This window comes from Brachyhypopomus gauderio, chromosome 9, assembly GCF_052324685.1.
Source record: "Brachyhypopomus gauderio isolate BG-103 chromosome 9, BGAUD_0.2, whole genome shotgun sequence".
NCBI classification, from domain to species: domain Eukaryota; kingdom Metazoa; phylum Chordata; class Actinopteri; order Gymnotiformes; family Hypopomidae; genus Brachyhypopomus; species Brachyhypopomus gauderio.
Window position 1 is genome coordinate 22,845,666 of NC_135219.1, and position 17,176 is coordinate 22,862,841.

The window sequence follows — 17,176 nt, forward strand, 5'->3', positions numbered from 1 at the left end:
GCAACTGCCTTGCTAGTGACAGTGAGGTGAAAAAATTGTCTGTGGTAACAGTTCTTCCTTGGTCCATAAATGGTTCCATAAGCTTCATCACCACATTTTCCGATAGTCTTTCCCCCACGGGACGACTGGAGTCTTTGCCAAGATATGGGATGATGTTGCATACATACTTGGATTTCAGGTCACATGCCACCCAGAACTTTATTCCAAACTTGTCGGGTTTTGTTGCAATGTACTGAAGAAAAGAGCAACGGGTCTAAAGCAGGCTTTATACCTCCGGACACGGACGAATTTCGTCCGTCCGTACCAAACGTAGCCTCCGTAGGGGGCCACTATACCTCTTTCCGTTTCCAACGTTGTTATGATTTTTTTTAATACATCCTCTAGAGGGCAGTATAGTCAAATTTCCGGCACCAGCGCACCAGCAATCTCCTGCCAGCTGTTTTTGCATCGCTGTTTATCGCGATGACCTGGCACCGTAGCAGAATGTAGCCTCTAACCAACTCGCAAAGTTTCTCTTCTAACTCGAGCGTCATTTTTTAAAGTCCAGTACTCTTCTTCATTGATTTTCCCGAATTGGTGTACGCCCGATGCTTCTGACTCTCTACTGCCCCCTGATTTGCGGTTTATATTGCTCCGTTACTACGGATTCGTAAGCGCTCTGGCAACGGACCCACTGACGGATGAAACGACCTCCGGAACCGGACGAAAGGGTCCGTATCCGTAATTACCGTAGGGTGTGAATGGGCCTTTAGTTGGAAAAAGTTGCTCATCTATGGTGATATGCCTTCCTGGGTTGTAACAAGTGATGTAATTGGCAGCGAAAGACCCCCAAACATTAGAGATTGCAGCAAACCGGTCAGTTGCAGCTCGTTCACTGCGTGTGTACTTGTCGTCAAAGTGAAGGTGCTGCATGATGTTCTGGAAGCGGTTTCGCGACATAATCTTGGTGATTAAGGGCACTCCCAGTGTTGTAGACCATGAGTCATGCACCGCTGGAAGGCGCACAACACCTCGCAGGATGAGGATTGCAATGAACGCCTTTAGCTCAGCGAGGGACATGAACCAGTTTTCTTGCTGTGTCTGGCGTGCATGCTGGACAGTCCACCCCTGTATGATCCGAAGCATTTCAATAGAAACGAAACAGAGGAAACTCTGTAAGCGACTCGATACTTTCCGTAGGGCAAAAGCAGTTGGCTCTCCATTCGTGGTATTGCATTTACTTGGGCTTGGATGCACTCCGTCATGTCTTCCGATCTGTTCTTCATGCCACACTGTGCCGTCTTTTGCAGTCTCTGTCAGCCGCCCGTGTGTCTCCACGCGACCCCTCTTTACTGGTGATGAAGTCTCCTCATCTACAGAACCATATGTTTGAGATTTGATTAGTGAAAGGTTGAAATAATGTGAAATTGACAAACATAATATTTGAAATATATTTGAAATATAGCCAGCGATTGGCGGGTTCACACACAAATAGGCATTTTGGCCTTAATGGGGGGGGGGGGGGGGGGTGTGCATAAATAAATTAATGTGTGCACAAAAAGATTCAATTGAGGCACTAAAGGCCCAAAACGATCAAAATGTGTATTGGGAAATTGAGTCAGATCAAAGAACTAAATCACATGCTGAGATCAGCAGTGTGTGTGTGTGTGTGGGGTCTTATGTATGTACTATTCAGTCAGTTCCAGTATTTGGCCAGTAAATGGAGCCCATGTAATACCATACTGATATTACAGTAATGAAATAAGACATTTTAGTGAAATAAAAGGTTCATTTCTGGTCAAGCAGTGCACCTTTTGTTATGAGATCTAATTGCAAAGTTATTTATCTCATTTATCGGACTCATACAAGACCCTTTATTTGTCTGTAGTCTGCATAACCGGATTGCAGCATGAGTTTTTATGATTTCTTAGGTTTTTGGACAATGTAGCGACAGGCCAATTTGAACCAAACTTGGCATACCTGAAGGACCTCAGTCTATAAAAGGCTTTGAAATTGGGAGTTGATCAACATGTTTATATGAATTATAGCAATATAGGTCATATATGGCCTCAATGATATAATGGGAAAATAGACCCACCTGAAAATAAAAAAAAATCCAACAATTTTTAAAAATAGTTTACCTACAGTGTCTACAGATTATGCCCATGCCACTCTTGCCATCATTGGATCAAATTCCTAGGACTAGTTCGAAAAGTGCTATTTTCAAACAATTGATGAATGTGACAAAACTACGCCTTTTTTAATAGGACTTGTAATTGCAAAGTTGTCAGGTGGACTGCAAGGAATCAAAAGAATCAAGTTTCATTTTCCTAAGCAAGATTTGGAAAAGTTATGCATGATTCACAAATAGTGCCACCTAGTGGCCAAATGTTTCAAAACTGCACAGTGTGACAGTCCTGAGATGTGTGTGAACCCTAAATTGCAAAAATAGGTTTCCCCACACTACGTGTGTGAACCCCAATTATAATTCCAAAACATCTCAAGTATGCCACCTTGGAAGTAATGTAGGATTGTTTTCACACAGCAATACGTGGCATATATATATATATTTTTTTTTTTAATAGTTTATCTTTTGAAAAAATGTTAATAGGTAAAGATATTTCTACATAAATTTATACAATAAACCCTCAACTACTTGAAATAGAATAATATTCGAGTAATTTTAACTTATCCAGATGGTACTTTTTGCAGTGTCTCTTCCAAAAACACAACAGCCATAACTGACAAACAAAAATAGGAAATCTTACCAGAAGAGATTTCAGTCACTACTCGGATCAAGAGTTATTTCTCCTCCATCAGAGTCACAAGGGTCGACATGGTTGAGGACCACGTCCAAAGCATGCAGTGTTCTGCAAACCTTTGCCATCTTTGCTTCTAAGTCAACAGAGTAAGTGAAATATAGCAACATGGATTTTTATCCACATGTAGGTGGATACATACATAATAGTCATAATCGTTCACACTACCACCCATCACACCCATCCCTGTTCACCGTTACCTGGTACCTGCATATTTCAATCTAATGGCTGCAACATTATATTTATATATTGTAATATTGTAATATAGTACTATAGTGAGAAACCTTTATTCTATTTTACTTCACTATTTCTTCTCCATCGGAGTCAATGGATCAACACAGTTCACACAATCACCCATCCCCCCCGTTTAGCATTACCTAGTAGTGGCTGCATGTACATAAAGGATGGCTTTTATTAGACCTTTATTCTATTTTATTTCACTTAGCATGTAGCCAGATAGGCCATTTACTTTGGTGCAGTTTATTAAAGTCTATGCACTTTATTAACAAGTTTCCTATGTCTGCGGTCATCTCTCTCCATTATAAAACTGACAACGACATTATTTGAACTATAATTCTAAAACATCTCAAGTCTGCCTCCTTTGTACTAATTTTGGATTGTTCTCACTGCAAAAGGAGACATGCTGATTGGTCAAAAATAGCTAAAGTTCTGATTTTTTCTTAAAGGGTTTTTTTTCTTCTCCATCTGAGTCAATGCATCAACACAGTTCCCACAATCACCCATCCCCCCGTTTAGCATTACCAAGTAGTGGCTGCATGTAAATAACAAAGGATGGCCTAAACATTTGGCCTGCGGGCCAGAGTTTGGACACCTCTGCATTAGGCCATCATGTCCATTAGTGCAGTTTTCATTAGGCTGCAGCAAATTCTGAAAATACTATTGAATATGGCCTGCATCAAAATCTGAAAATACTATTGAATATGGCCTGCATCAAAATCTGAAAATACTATTGAATATGGCCCGCATAAGGAGCATGAGCTCAACTCTGCCTGGCCTAATGGGATGCAAATGACCCCAGCACTGCCATTTGGCACTCTCTGCTAGAAGGAGTCGTATGAAAATGCTGGTAGTTGCAGTGTTAAAAGATTACAGTACCTTTAACAGTCACTACTACGACAAATTAACAGAATTGTTGTGCATTTGTCAACGTACCAGAGGTGTCACACGTCGAAAAGGCTCTGACAATACGGCTTTTAGCAACGGCAAACATCAACTACGGAATAGAATAGAAAAACCGGTAACGTCTAAACAAATGCTTACCAATTGCTGCAGCGCTTCAACAGCTACTTGCAAGGAGCCCCTTTCCTGCTCAGAAGAAAGATTGAAATGTGGCCAAGACAGGCCAAGATGGTGGTTTTATATTGTGAGTTCTCGAGGACCCTTAGGTATCCTGATGAGGCGCCTATTCAAAACATCAACGAGTGTATCAAAATAAGAGTTCACTGTCACGTCTTCGTGTGTGAATTTTTTTTCAGAGTGGGGTAGTTTGTATGGTTGTTATTATTAGTTTTTTGGTTCGCAGTGAAAGCGATCTTCTTCATTAATTTCAAACATCGTTGCCATCCATAGGCACTTCAGATGTTTGCTTATAATTCAATTGTAGGCACTGATTGAACTTAAAGTTTGTTTGTTTTTGCTTCTGTTGCATGTTTTATGTGTTGTAGTGTGATAACTGTTTTCAGAGTGTTTGTCTGTATATCTTACCTTGTAGGGACTTCTGCAAGTAAGGGCCTGAATAAATGGCATGTAGACATTTGTAATTAAATATTACATGCATCATACAAGTGATTTAAATAAAATAAGTATATATTATATACATATAATATATACATATACAAATGATATATACTATATAATATATATTATATACATATATACAAGGCAAGGCAAAGTTTTTGCAGATGTTGGATGGGAGGACTCGGCAGTTTGGAAGGGTAAGTCCAGTGTGGATTAATACATATTTAGGTGTTCTTTAGGACTTTTAATTCTAACTTATTAAATTGTAACCTTGCTAATTGGGAAGATACATGGAGACATGTTCCAGAGAAGCTTCATGGAGTACTCATTGTGCAAGTTTCAGTGTGACAAAACTTCACATGCTTCACTCTGCTTGTACCCCGAACATGACTGCCGTTTGTGCAGATGGCAACAGAAAACTCTATAGGTTTTGACAGTCAGCAGGGTAAAACTGCTTTATGCATAATAAATGTATGTAAAATGTATGCAACTGTAGGTATCGGGGGCGGACTGGCATACATTACTACCGGGGATTTCCCTGGTGGGCCAAGGGGAAGTATTGTTTCCATTCTAATGGGAGGTAAAAGTTAATATGTTTTACAAAACCCCTTAACCTGTTCTTTGACCATCATGTGTGTTTATTTTTTCTGGTGAGGGAATGTGGGATTTACTGTTGAGGTTCAAAGATACCTGACTGACCCAATAGTTCCACGGTTTATCTCCACCTCTATCAGCTTGCACTGGAATTTTTATGTACACCAGCCTCCTCAGTGCTGTGTGAGGCTTGAAAAATTGTGTCCCAGCACAGTGGAACAAATCCTCTTTTTGAATAAAAACTGAAAACAAAGATGCTAATGTCCACAATCACTAAAATCACTAATAAATCAAACTTGTTTTTCCACAAGCACTTTTGTTATTTTTACATCCATACATAAACATTCACGATATACGTATACATATTAAAAAATGTGATTAATTTTAAAAAGTGTAAAAATAAGAACCCAAACCAGCTAGATATATAAGAAACAACAAATCACAACAAACCAAACAGATTTCCTTTATTGACTTATTGACAAAACGTGAAAAACTTTAATGAAACAATATGGAGTTAAAGGCTAAAAATGAATAAATAAAAGACGCTGCTTTCACTGTCCACCATATGGCGATAATGTCCACTGCTTCATGAAGTTAACCTTTTTCCGGTACAATGGCCTAGGTGCACGCACCACTTCCTCGTTGGTGTCAGGATGGTACCGTATTTCCGGTTGGTATGCGGAAGTGTCGATGTCATGGCCGAGTCTAAATTCACAAGGTGCCTGTTGGAGTTCCCGAAATTTACCATCAACGATGTGCGTCGTATTGTCAGAGCATCAAGTACAACGACACAGAGTCAACTTGAAAAGGGTTTCAAGTTCTACGTTTCATCCTACCTCTGCAATTTTGAGGGTAAGTGGCCGACGCTAGTTAGCTAGCTAGCCTGAGGTGGCAGTCTAATGAAGTGATGTTGTTTTTAGTAACGAACCAACCTGTCCTAGTACTAGAAATGCCTTTTTAAAACATGTTTGGATTTCTGATGGAAGTATCAGGCAAAAGTAAGGCTAACGAGATAACAGTGAGGGCTCACTGCTACAGATCTATGAAGAAAACAGATACGCCACACCAGCTGAGGGTAGGACTGGTTAAAATGACACGAGTTCTGTTCAGTGTCACGTTCAAAGTTCTGTTGAACAAGTTCAAAAGTGAGTTCAACACAAGTTCAATCTTTTATCCTTGCTCTTACTTCACGTAAGCTGTGATAACCATAGGCATTGGTTTTCAAAGCTTACAATGGTAGCCAAATGCAGAGTAGCTGAGTGGGAATCATTAGCAGTCTATTTTGCCTATAGTAAACAAATGGGAGTTTATTTTACAGTTCGAGCTATTGTTATCTACCTGTATGACTCAAAAGCAGAATATAGTCCACCTCAGCTATTCTTCAAACTGCATTTTCTAAAATCTGTCAATCTGTCTTTCAAATCTTTCATCTTAACTTCTTTATTAACATATGGCTGCAACACTTACACCTATTAACATATTCTGATAACACTCTTCAAGAAGCAGTTGAAGTAAAACCTGCACTGTTCTGTTGTTGGTGGTGGAAACAACAAAATAATATAAATATAAGTAGGCCTGTTTCACTCCTATGTGTAAGCATTTCATCTGGAGTGAAAATGAAGTTTAAATCTAAAATATATTTAGTTTATAGTTGCTCAGTGAACTAGTAGATTGAACCATGCACAACACTGTAGAATAGAAAGACAGTATAGCCAAGTGTTTTAAGAGTGATGCAAAACAGCACAAACGTTACATGAGACAATAGACAAGTGACATTCACCACTACCAACATGATGGGACAGATATTGCGCCTATTGACATTGCTGAAGTCTTCTTTTCAAGATATTAAATATTGCCTCTTGTGTATTTCAGATGACATTACGTGATTCAATGCCAGTTGTGCTCATTAAGAGCAACTGCTCTTGTGTTGCTAGTTGCGGAATCTGCAAACACTTGGTTGCATTGCTTTTCCAGACTGCTCATTATTCTGAATCTGGCATGTCTGTCGTCCCTCCTGTCCTTTCATGCACACAGACAGAACAGAAGTGGCATAAACCACCAACAATGGTTTGTCTTATTTCATTATTTAATGTTAGTTAATGTATCACAGTCACTTTACTAACACCATCTTTTAAATTAATAGGGGGTGAAGCCTGGACCCGTGGATGCCATGGTTGTCCTAAAGCCAAAACCAGGTGCTACTACAGCCAGTGGAGTTAGGTATGTAGTACCAAATTTAATAGGCAGATTACAGTGTGTGGTTAAAAAAATATATGCTTTTGATCATCTGATAAGACGATCTGATCTGTTCTCTTCAAAATTTAATTTAGCCTTGTTGTACTTCAGATTAGTGTTGTCAAAAAAATTGATATATCGATACGTATCGATACTGAACATTCTGAAACATAAGTTTAACGTGCTGGGAAATATTGGTACAAGCGCTTGAATTGAACCCTGCAAACATGACTTTGTTCATTGCGCTGAGGTGCGGCGCGTGCGAAGTTACAAAATTCGAGAGGTGCACGACCTCGCGTGCGCCACGCTTCAGCGCGATGAACAAAGTCATGTTTGCAGGGTTCATACACCTTGTGGAATTCAAACACTTGTATGTCACTTTCAAGGTCCATTTCAATATTTCCCAGCACGAGCAAAGACACTTTGTCAGATGTTCAAAAGACGTCCACTGAAAAGCCAGAATGAAAGTTTTAGCGACGTCTTTTTTAAACGTCTATTACTGCCGTTCAGTTGCAGTTTTTGCACGTCCTGACATCCAATAAAGGTCCTAGTCAAACGTTCAGATAGAAAACTTGTCATAGACGTTCATGTTAAGTTAAAAGGTTAAGGTCCTAGTCACACTGTCAGATTTTGAACCAGTTTTGAACGTCCACCAGACATGCAAAAAAGGGTCTGGACTGACCGACGTGATACAGACTTGATTTTAACGTCTTTCTGACGTCGCATGTTTGTTGGGATAAGTTAAATATTTATACATGTACTCGAAATTATTCGCTTTTTTATCACATTATTTAATGGTTGTTTATTTTCAAAACGCCCAATCGTAACGTCTTCACGTTCTCATGTTTCGTCCTGGAATTGCAAGATGCTCGTATTTGTTAACACAAAATAACTGTTCAGTCAGACAGATATTTGTTGTGAAATGAAGTTACAATTTCAAGCATTTTCTAACACCTTTTGTGGCCTTGTCACAGTCACACCTTATTGAGGAGGCACCAAGATCCCAAAGTGCTACACCTGAGTGGCATTCACTTAGGAGAGAAAGAGTGACTGCCTCACATTTCAGAGAGGTGAGCCACGTTAGAGGTCCAGGTGCTGCAGAAAGGATAATCCGAGGGACACGACAAACAGCACATGTGAAGAGGGGACTTGAAATGGAAACAGAGGCCTTAAAGGACTGTGCAGTTCTGAAAAACTTGAACTTGACCAAGTGTGGGCTAGTGATTCATCCAGATGCCTCTTGGCTGGGTGCATCACCTGATGGACTTGTATATGACCCACTTGAGCGTCCATCATTTGGGCTTGTTGAAATTAAGTGCCCAAATGCACAAAGCTATGTAGACTGCAAATTCCTCAAAGTGGCACAAGGCCTACACAAAATGAAGGAGAGCCATTGTTATTATTGGCAAATCCAGTTCCAGTTATTGATTACTGGTATGCAGTGGTGTGATTTAGTTATCTGTGCCCATGATGATATCTTTATGCAGCGAGTTTACAGAGATAGCAGTGTATTAGAAGAGGTGAAAAGGAGGTGTGACATGTTTTTCTTTAACACTTACATGCCAAAATACCTCTCTATGCCCAAGCAATAGAAAATCATAATGAAGACATGAACTCATGAACAATTAAAACAATTTCAATTTATTCTGTCAATTGTATTACTATTGTATTCGTTTCATTTTTTACAAATACAGTAAAAGTTAAGAAATACATAATGTTGTATTGTGTTGTCAATTTTACATATAAAAGTGAAAGCATTTTATACAATTAATCATATTGCACTGTACCTTAACATTGCAGCCAATATTTACAGACTAGCATGACCTAAAGCAGGGGTCGGCAACCTTTTTGACTCGGAGCCACAAAAGCAAAAATAATTGGAAATTTATTTCAGTGACGATGACATGTCACTCAAGCGAACCAAAACGAAATACCGGACATTTGTGAAATTCCACCCGAACATTTTTTTAAGTCTCAAAAATAATATACGTTAATTAAATACTCATTAATTTTATTCAAAAGCTGAGCCGCATCAGAGGGATCAAAGAGCTGCATGCGGCTCCGGAGCTAGGGTTGCCGACCCCTGACCTTAAAGGGATCATTTTAAGGTTAGAGAAATAAATAAATAAATAAATCACCGTAATTCACATTACATCATCTGTCTAATTCTGGATTGAGATTAGCCATTGTTTGCCCAGGCTTTTACCAAGGGGCCATTTTGATAATTCACCAAAAGACAGGCAACAGTAAAAATTTGGTTTATGCTCCCTGTGATTGAAAGGGGGATCACTGTGCTGAATATTTTATGTTCTTTGACTCTGCGAATCACACGCTCAACATGGACTCTCAGTCTTGCAATGGACTGTGACGTTCTGATCTCTGACCTAGACAGTTGAGCTCTCTTTGACAGAAACGTGGGTATGTGGACTTTGCATGGAACGCAGTCTTCAACAAGGAAACCCTTGTCCACCATGATGGCCATAGATGGGTCAAGGAGGGCCACAATGCCAGACTGCTTTAAGATCTCTTTATCACTGATAGCACCTTGATAAAGAGAAGACACAAAGGTCACTGCGCCATGAGGGGCTATCCCAAGCAACCATTTGAATGTACAGTGTGATTTATAAGTGGAAAACACTTCACTCTAGAGGAGAAGGGAATTTGGAGTTTGACATCTCAGTTCTGTGGAATCTAAAATTGAGTGTCAGCGTAGTCCTGAAACACATCTGGGAGGTGAGTTTTCACAGTGTCCACATCTAACCAAACAAACAGCTCCCAATACAGTATAAAGGAAGTTGGCCCAGGTGTTAATAATACGACTAACAGTTGACCGATGGATTCTAAATCTATGGGCCAAATCCTTTTGCATCAGTCCCAATGACGGGTAGTTCATGAAGAGAAAAAACTCATCAATTGGTTAAAGAACCTGGGGAAAAAAATACATTATCCTATTGTCATATTACATTATGACTATCAAAACTTCTTTTGATGTAAAGATTAATTTGAAAATGATGACATAACATGCTTTGTATGGACAACAGGAAAACATTTACCGTTGTACTGGCAGAGTCAGGGACCTGATCAGTCTTCTCAACAGTCCGTGCGCTTGTAACCCGTATGATGTTGTGGGTGGCTGGCTCTATTTGCTTCCAAAAGCCCATCAGGTGGGCATGGTTTGCAAATCTGTGGAATATAAAAGTTATATATAAAGTTATATAATGGCTAATTCATTCACAATGTATTTCAGACACCAGAGAAGGCCCATCCGTATACTGTGTCCTGCCATATTTTGTATTTACCTGGTAAAGAATCGTATGTCGTCATCAGAGGCAGAAAACCGCTCCAAACAGAACTTGCTGCTGACAGTTAAGTCTTCGATTTGTTTTCGGAGCCTTGATATCTCCTCGCGTAGCTCTTCATTTTCATTGAGGGAGAGATCAAGCGCAGCAGGCTCATTACTGACGCAGTAGTCATGTTCATGACACGGTAAGGGGTCATCATCATCATGGTCAGTCTGCATCTCTGTTAGATCAGTGTTGGGTGGACGCTCTGTTCTTTCCCATACTCCAGATCATGGAGTTGGAATAGTATAGTTATTCCATTGAAATAGCACAGGAAAAGCTCCAGGTCGCAGTCGTCGTCGTCGTCCAGCAGGAGTGGGAGGTTTGAGCAGATCAGCAGCGATAAAATGTCGCAAACACACTCAGGAAGTACTTGTGACTATAAAATGATCTCTCCTGATCTTAACCACCCATTGTTTCTGCAGTTCTGAGTCCTTTGGAAAGGTGTGGAAGCTCAGGTAGGAATTACACCTTGTCGATGCTGTGCAGAATGGCACACAGCAGTGGTGGTTGGACCTGCTGTCTGTACGTTGTTGAAACGATACTTTTTTTTTGTTTACCCGTCATGTTTAGGACACATAAACGGACAGGAGATGAAGGAAACATCATCATCAAGGTTGGCAAGCTATCAAAACATACCAACTCAAAGGGTTAACATGATATCAGGCTCATGGGACAAAAATGATGGGAAACAAACACAAGTTGTAATATCCACAACATTAACATTTTCTTAATCCAAAATCGGCGCTCTGAACCAAACCTCGTCTTTATCAAGTCTAAACTAAACTTATAAAGGAGCAGCAGCAATAACTAAGCATTATATACCAGCCAAAGATAGAAGCTGTAGGTGGTTAGCGCCTAAGGCCAAGAAGCTACAGGGGCTAGCTAAGCAAACTAAAAGGCACAGGTGGTTAGAGAGCAAAGCTAAAGGTTGCACTCCAGTTATGTAGCTTAACTAAATCCCCAACCCATAAAACTCCGTATACAAGTGAAACATACCTGCTTTAACCCCGTCAAAACTACTAATGGCTCAGTTCTGCTCCCACAATAGTACTGCACCAGGAGGCGCCTCGTCTGGGCCTCTCCCTCGATATAAGAGCAGGACTAAACACTTAGTACTGGACACTAGTCTCACATTTAAAAGCAGAATACATGAGTAAAAATGCACCGTACCTTACAACAGCGAACACTCCGTAAAGTCGAGCTCACGCTCCAACCCTGTCGTCCCGTTGTGCTGCTTAGCTTAGCCACGCTATTGCTGCAAGGACCCCATGGTGCCCTTATCACATGCCTGATTACAGGCACACTGCAGCCTGTAACTACCTCACTCCTCCCATACCAACAAATCTGTGGAGGGAGCTAAAGATCAGGGTGATGGCAAGGAGACCCTCCAACCTCAAAGAGTTGGAGCTCATCACTAAAGATGAATGGACAAAAATACCAGTGGAGACATGCAAAAAGCTGGTCAGCAATTACAGGAAGCGTTTGATTGCTGTAAATAAAGGCTTTTCTATTAATTATTGAGAAGGGTCTGAATAATTTTGGACATGCTACTTTTTGTTCAAATGTGAATAAAAGCTGAGAATTTTTTTCCCCCACAATGATGCTTCTTGTACATCATCGTATTATCTCCTGGGAGATTTCCAGTCAAAAATATAATTTCTGGTTAAATAAAAGTAAATTTAAGTCAAAATTTGACAGAGGTATGACTGTATATATATATATATATATATATATATATATATATATATATATATATATATATATATACACACACACACACACACGCGCGCGCGCGCGCACACACACACACATCATGAAAGCACGTATTTGTAATGTACTTAGATGTATTTGATACATATGTGAAACAAAAGTTAATATCATACTTTGCTAAAAGGTAAAAACATGTTTTTACTTTTTGTTCTTTCTGCATGTTTAGGGGTTAGTGATGTATTGTGTATTACAATACAATGTGGTATACTAATTCAAATGTTTTATGGAAGTTGTTTAAAGTTTCTTATATTTTAGCCTGTAGCAACAAGGAACACATTTTTTATGTTTTCAGGAGCTTTCAGAAGTGATCTGTATGGGGGGTCATACGTTGGAGAACATTAAATGCTGGCACATCTGAAGAAATGTCAAAAGCTCAGATGCTTCAGAGTAGAAAATATTACAACAATCAGTTTTAACTATTACTATTTTATATACTATTTTTATTATATAGTTTTATATACTCAACTATTAGTGGAGGGCAGTCGTGTCCATTGTTAGTGTGAGCTTGTTTTACAATGTATGTGAAGATTTCACCCAAGCGTATCCTTGAAATTGCATTAAACCAAAGAATCCAAGTGAATGACTTATGAAAAAATCAGTCGGTTGAAATGAAAGGGTTAGGGTTAGGGTTAGGGTTAGGGTTATCAAATCAGCTCCAGGGCTTAACGGCACTGATATGGTGAGTGCCTGATGAATGCATGGGCGGCTTGCTCTATACCTCTCTTCCTCTGCTACAGGTATTTGATGCTTTCAAAGCACGACTGCAAGGTTAACCTCTATGCCTTGGAGGCCTTACAGAAGATAATCACACTGCTCAGAGACAACCTGGTCCAAGTGGTCTACATCTTAGTCCCAGCTATAGTGGACAATCACCTCAACTCCAAGAATAACGCCATCTACATGGCAACAACTGATAACAACAACAGTTGCCATTCAAGCTCTCATCAATAACCTTGGTGGGTTCTTTTCTCTCTTTACAAAACATCTTGAAGGACACATGCCACTGGGCTTTAGAAAAACAACAACAACAATGATTGTGTTCTGTTTTACCTTTGTATCTTTTGATGAAAGGTTGCTAGGTTGGGAAAAAGGTTCACACAAATCAGTAAAAGAATGTTCTTGCTCTTTGGCTAGATGTTTGTGGTGCAGATCAAATGAAAATCTCCTTTCATATTAAGGCACAGTCCAATATAAAGAAAAAATATTTCTGTAAGACTGACAGGAGATCTTGCATTATCTGACAGCAGATAGTTAAATAATGGAGTTTACAGTGGATGTGCTTAGGCTCTTTTGTTCAATATACAGTGTCTAATCTTTTGTGGTTGTGTATACAGAAATATTCTACAAATTCAAATACATTTATCAAAAAACAATTCTTTCAGAAAGTAATTCCACTGATATGCTAAGAGATGCCAGAGATAAAAAAAAGATAAAAGATTTACCAGAAATACTTTAATTCCTATATTAATTAATAATATTTATAATATTGATAATAATCATTCCAGAGAGTTACCATAGTTACCAAATACTGTCACTTTAGTTTAATTAAATCTTTCTAGGTTAAAAAAATGCTTCTGTAATAACCCAGTGCTGTCCAGGGTTGATTTATTTATCTTTGTTCCTTTTAAATGTTCTTTTTATAGAGCTGGTTAGGGAACTCTACCCCTGCAAGCCACAACTGGTTGAGCAGAAGGTGCTTCCTCTGCTCTGGTACCTCCTGGGGACCTCCAGCAACAGTGGTACGGTCCACGGGAGGGGTGGAAGCGTGAGAGGGGCCACTGTCCACCTATGCCAAGCCCTTCATGCCCACATGGGTCCGGCGCTGCTGGACTGTGCTGCTTCCCAACCTTCCAATATCCGCAAGAGCCTAAGAGAGTTTGTGAAGAACCTCCCGATCAACTGAGAGCTGCAAGCCAGACCTCCAGACCAAAATAAAGCCCAACATGGATTCTACTTGAAGATGGAGATGTTTGTGTATTTCTTACTGTGCCTGCACTTTAAATGAAAGAGAGAGGAAGAAAGTCAAACGTTTTTAACATTTTGAATTAGCAGAAAGCTAAATCCTTAAACTCAGAAGTCCTTTTAAATAAGGAGCACAGATTTTAGCGAATCACATCAGGTTTAACATGCCTAGGAGCTCTGCTCTTTTTGCATTTTGAAATACTAACACTTATCATGATAACTGTTGTCATGGTGACTATAGATATATATTGTTCTATGATTGTTATTTTCTGTTGACATATCCTGAGGTAACTGTGCAGAATGTAATTTATCACATGCACAAGGAACAAGGATCTATAGTCTTTTTGTTGTTTGGTATGTGTAATGTGACTTTTCAATGAGGAGTCTTAAAAAATGAAAAAGCTACGACTCACAAAATTACTTTTGTATTCTATAGCCAGGGCTTAATTTGAGCCGGATCCTGCCGGAACAGGATCCAGGAACTCTCATTTTGAAGGGTGCGTTCTGGGAACTGTCTGCCTTGATCCAGTAACTTTCAAGCCTACTAATTATAAGTTATGAAGAAATCTGTATGCACTTCTGCACTTAAACACTTATAAAACACATGTAAATAATTTAAAAGTAATTTATATATACAAATTGGCTTGTTATTTTAACATTTGTGTGCCTAAGCGTTTTGTGATCCGGTGACATTGTAATTTTGTTTTGCGATCCGGTGACATTGTTGGCCTCTGACCCCTTGTCTCATGCCGCTGTTTGCGTTCTGGCATCGTTTGATTTTCAAAGTAAGCACTGTGTATAGCTAATAAGTGTAATGGCACAGTATTAACTTAACTCATTCTAACTGTCAATAAAAGCTTGTTACTCATATGATTGCAATTATATTTCTGTATGTGCTAAAAACAATTGACAAACACCTATAAAAACCAGAGGGCAGCAGATCATGTGAAAATATAATATTTGTGTCATTCTCAAAACTTTTGGCCATGACTGTAGACCAGGATAATGACTAGGCCTGTGTTGAAAAAATCGATTTTCCGATTCAGAATCGATTCGCATATGATGATCTGATTATCGATTCGTACGTCCAAAGATCGATTTTTTTGTGAACTTTTACCCCCGCCTCGTCACTGAATTCACGCAGGCGTGCTCGGTCTAACTAACTGTAAAACAACATGGCGACGGACAGTGACGGTAACGACGATAGTCAAATCGGCAATCTAAAAACAGAAGGACAGTTTATCCAGTGTCAGTGACTATTTACATTTAGTCCATGTCACTGACAGTTTACCCAGTGTTTTTACAGTTTAAAAAAGTTAAAATGCTCTTGTAATGTTGGGCGCAAGGCGATGGACGAGACAGAATCCTTTGCACTTTCCAAATCGTTACGTTTATTACATTTACCGAAGCGCAGACAGCGCACATAAAACACGTTTACATAGAACATGTGTGACTCAAACAACGAGCACAGGACGCTGCGCGAACACACATTAAATAGACAAACCACATAAACCCCACGTGATGACGAGACGAGTCACAGGTGAGGATTATCACAAGACGCACCCGCACCCACGGAGATACGCAGACGAGTAGACGCAGACAACGTTAACACACGCCCAACAGGGAGGGGTCGGGGACCGTAACGTGACAGTTCTGTTATTATATTCTTACTTTAAAGAAAAATACACGTTTACATTTTATACTTTCAGTTTATTAAGTGTGAGCACTTTTAAAATAAAAATGCATTTGGTAGCAACAGCTTTTGGGTGACTTCTTAATTATTTCAATCATAATAATAATGCACTGGTTAGTGTCCCAGTAGGAGTCCACTGTTGCAGATATAGACACCTCAAAGATGTCCTCTGTTTATTGTCCTGGATTACCTTTCTTGAAGGTAGATTTATGATTACCCTTTTCACCAGTCTTCCAGCCATCAGTAACTACCAACTACCAGTAACTATTTGCTGATTAATATTGATGACTAGTTTTAACATGTTGCTTCTGTACATAGTCAGGAAACAGCTCAAATAAATACATTTTTAATAACACTAAACCCCGAATTGGATCGAATCGATTAAATCGGATTAAATCGAAATAAATCGATTCTTAATCTTCAGAATGGGAATCGGATCGATTCTTGAAATTTGAATCGATACCCAGCCCTAATAATGACACTACAGAATTTCTTCACAGAGCCTCAGCCATGGGAGTCAAGAGCACACCACCTGAAACAAAATTCAAGACAAAATTAGTCCCGCCTGTATATTTACAAAGTACGGTGATAAAGCTATTGAATCAGTTTCTTTAACATCCTCCCCCCCCCCCCCCCCCCCCCCCCCCCATCAGACTCCACCATGTCAAGAGTAGAGGTGCACTTTTCTCGCCACAGACATTCAGAGCCCAGTGCAGAATCATCACTGGAGGAAACCTTCAGACTCCAGATTCAAGACTTAGTCAATCACGTACCTCATCCCCAGGATGCATGGACGATGTCCCCTGAAAGAGAAAACAATTGTCTTAGATTAACAGTCATGGCCTTTTATTCTGAATTGGTCTTATGCTTGTTTCCCGTGTTAGACATCTGTGACCACTGAATTCTGTAACCAGAGACCACCATGCATGTGTCGTCAAGAAATAAGGTAGGGTCAAATCCTGTTAACTGCACATGGGTACTCAATCGTTGATTGTAGTTTATAAGGAAATTAAAGCTCATTT

The 17,176-nt window shown here is 39.6% G+C and overlaps 1 protein-coding gene, 1 long non-coding RNA gene and 1 other non-coding gene across 5 annotated transcripts; 1 reads left to right on the forward strand and 2 right to left on the reverse strand.

Annotated features, from left to right (window-relative positions):
* The first annotated feature begins 6,244 nt into the window (after positions 1 to 6,244).
* LOC143522570 (uncharacterized) lies at positions 6,245 to 8,976 on the forward strand. The gene is made up of 4 exons (XR_013133059.1): positions 6,245 to 6,295; positions 7,023 to 7,217; positions 7,294 to 7,370; positions 8,360 to 8,976. It is a non-coding gene; the product is annotated as an uncharacterized LOC143522570 (long non-coding RNA).
* Positions 8,977 to 9,005: 29 nt separating this feature from the next.
* On the reverse strand, positions 9,006 to 12,127 carry LOC143523504 (uncharacterized). Of its 3 annotated transcripts, none has more exons than XM_077017995.1 (4): positions 11,900 to 12,127; positions 10,685 to 11,351; positions 10,439 to 10,568; positions 9,006 to 9,929 (listed from the first exon to the last, which is right to left on the reverse strand). In XM_077017995.1, exons 2-4 carry the CDS (start codon positions 10,903 to 10,905, stop codon positions 9,903 to 9,905), a joined length of 378 nt encoding a protein of 125 aa, XP_076874110.1. In that variant the 5' UTR covers positions 10,906 to 11,351; positions 11,900 to 12,127; the 3' UTR covers positions 9,006 to 9,902. The 3 variants fall into 3 exon arrangements, with proteins under 3 accessions (XP_076874110.1, XP_076874109.1, XP_076874111.1); XM_077017994.1 differs by having other exon boundaries at positions 10,685 to 11,270; positions 11,900 to 12,124; XM_077017996.1 differs by having other exon boundaries at positions 9,006 to 10,311; positions 10,685 to 11,270; positions 11,900 to 12,123.
* A 4,669-nt stretch (positions 12,128 to 16,796) lies between these two features.
* On the reverse strand, positions 16,797 to 16,887 carry LOC143523713 (small nucleolar RNA SNORD88). Its single transcript, XR_013133458.1, has one exon. It is a non-coding gene; the product is annotated as a small nucleolar RNA SNORD88 (small nucleolar RNA).
* Positions 16,888 to 17,176: the final 289 nt, after the last annotated feature.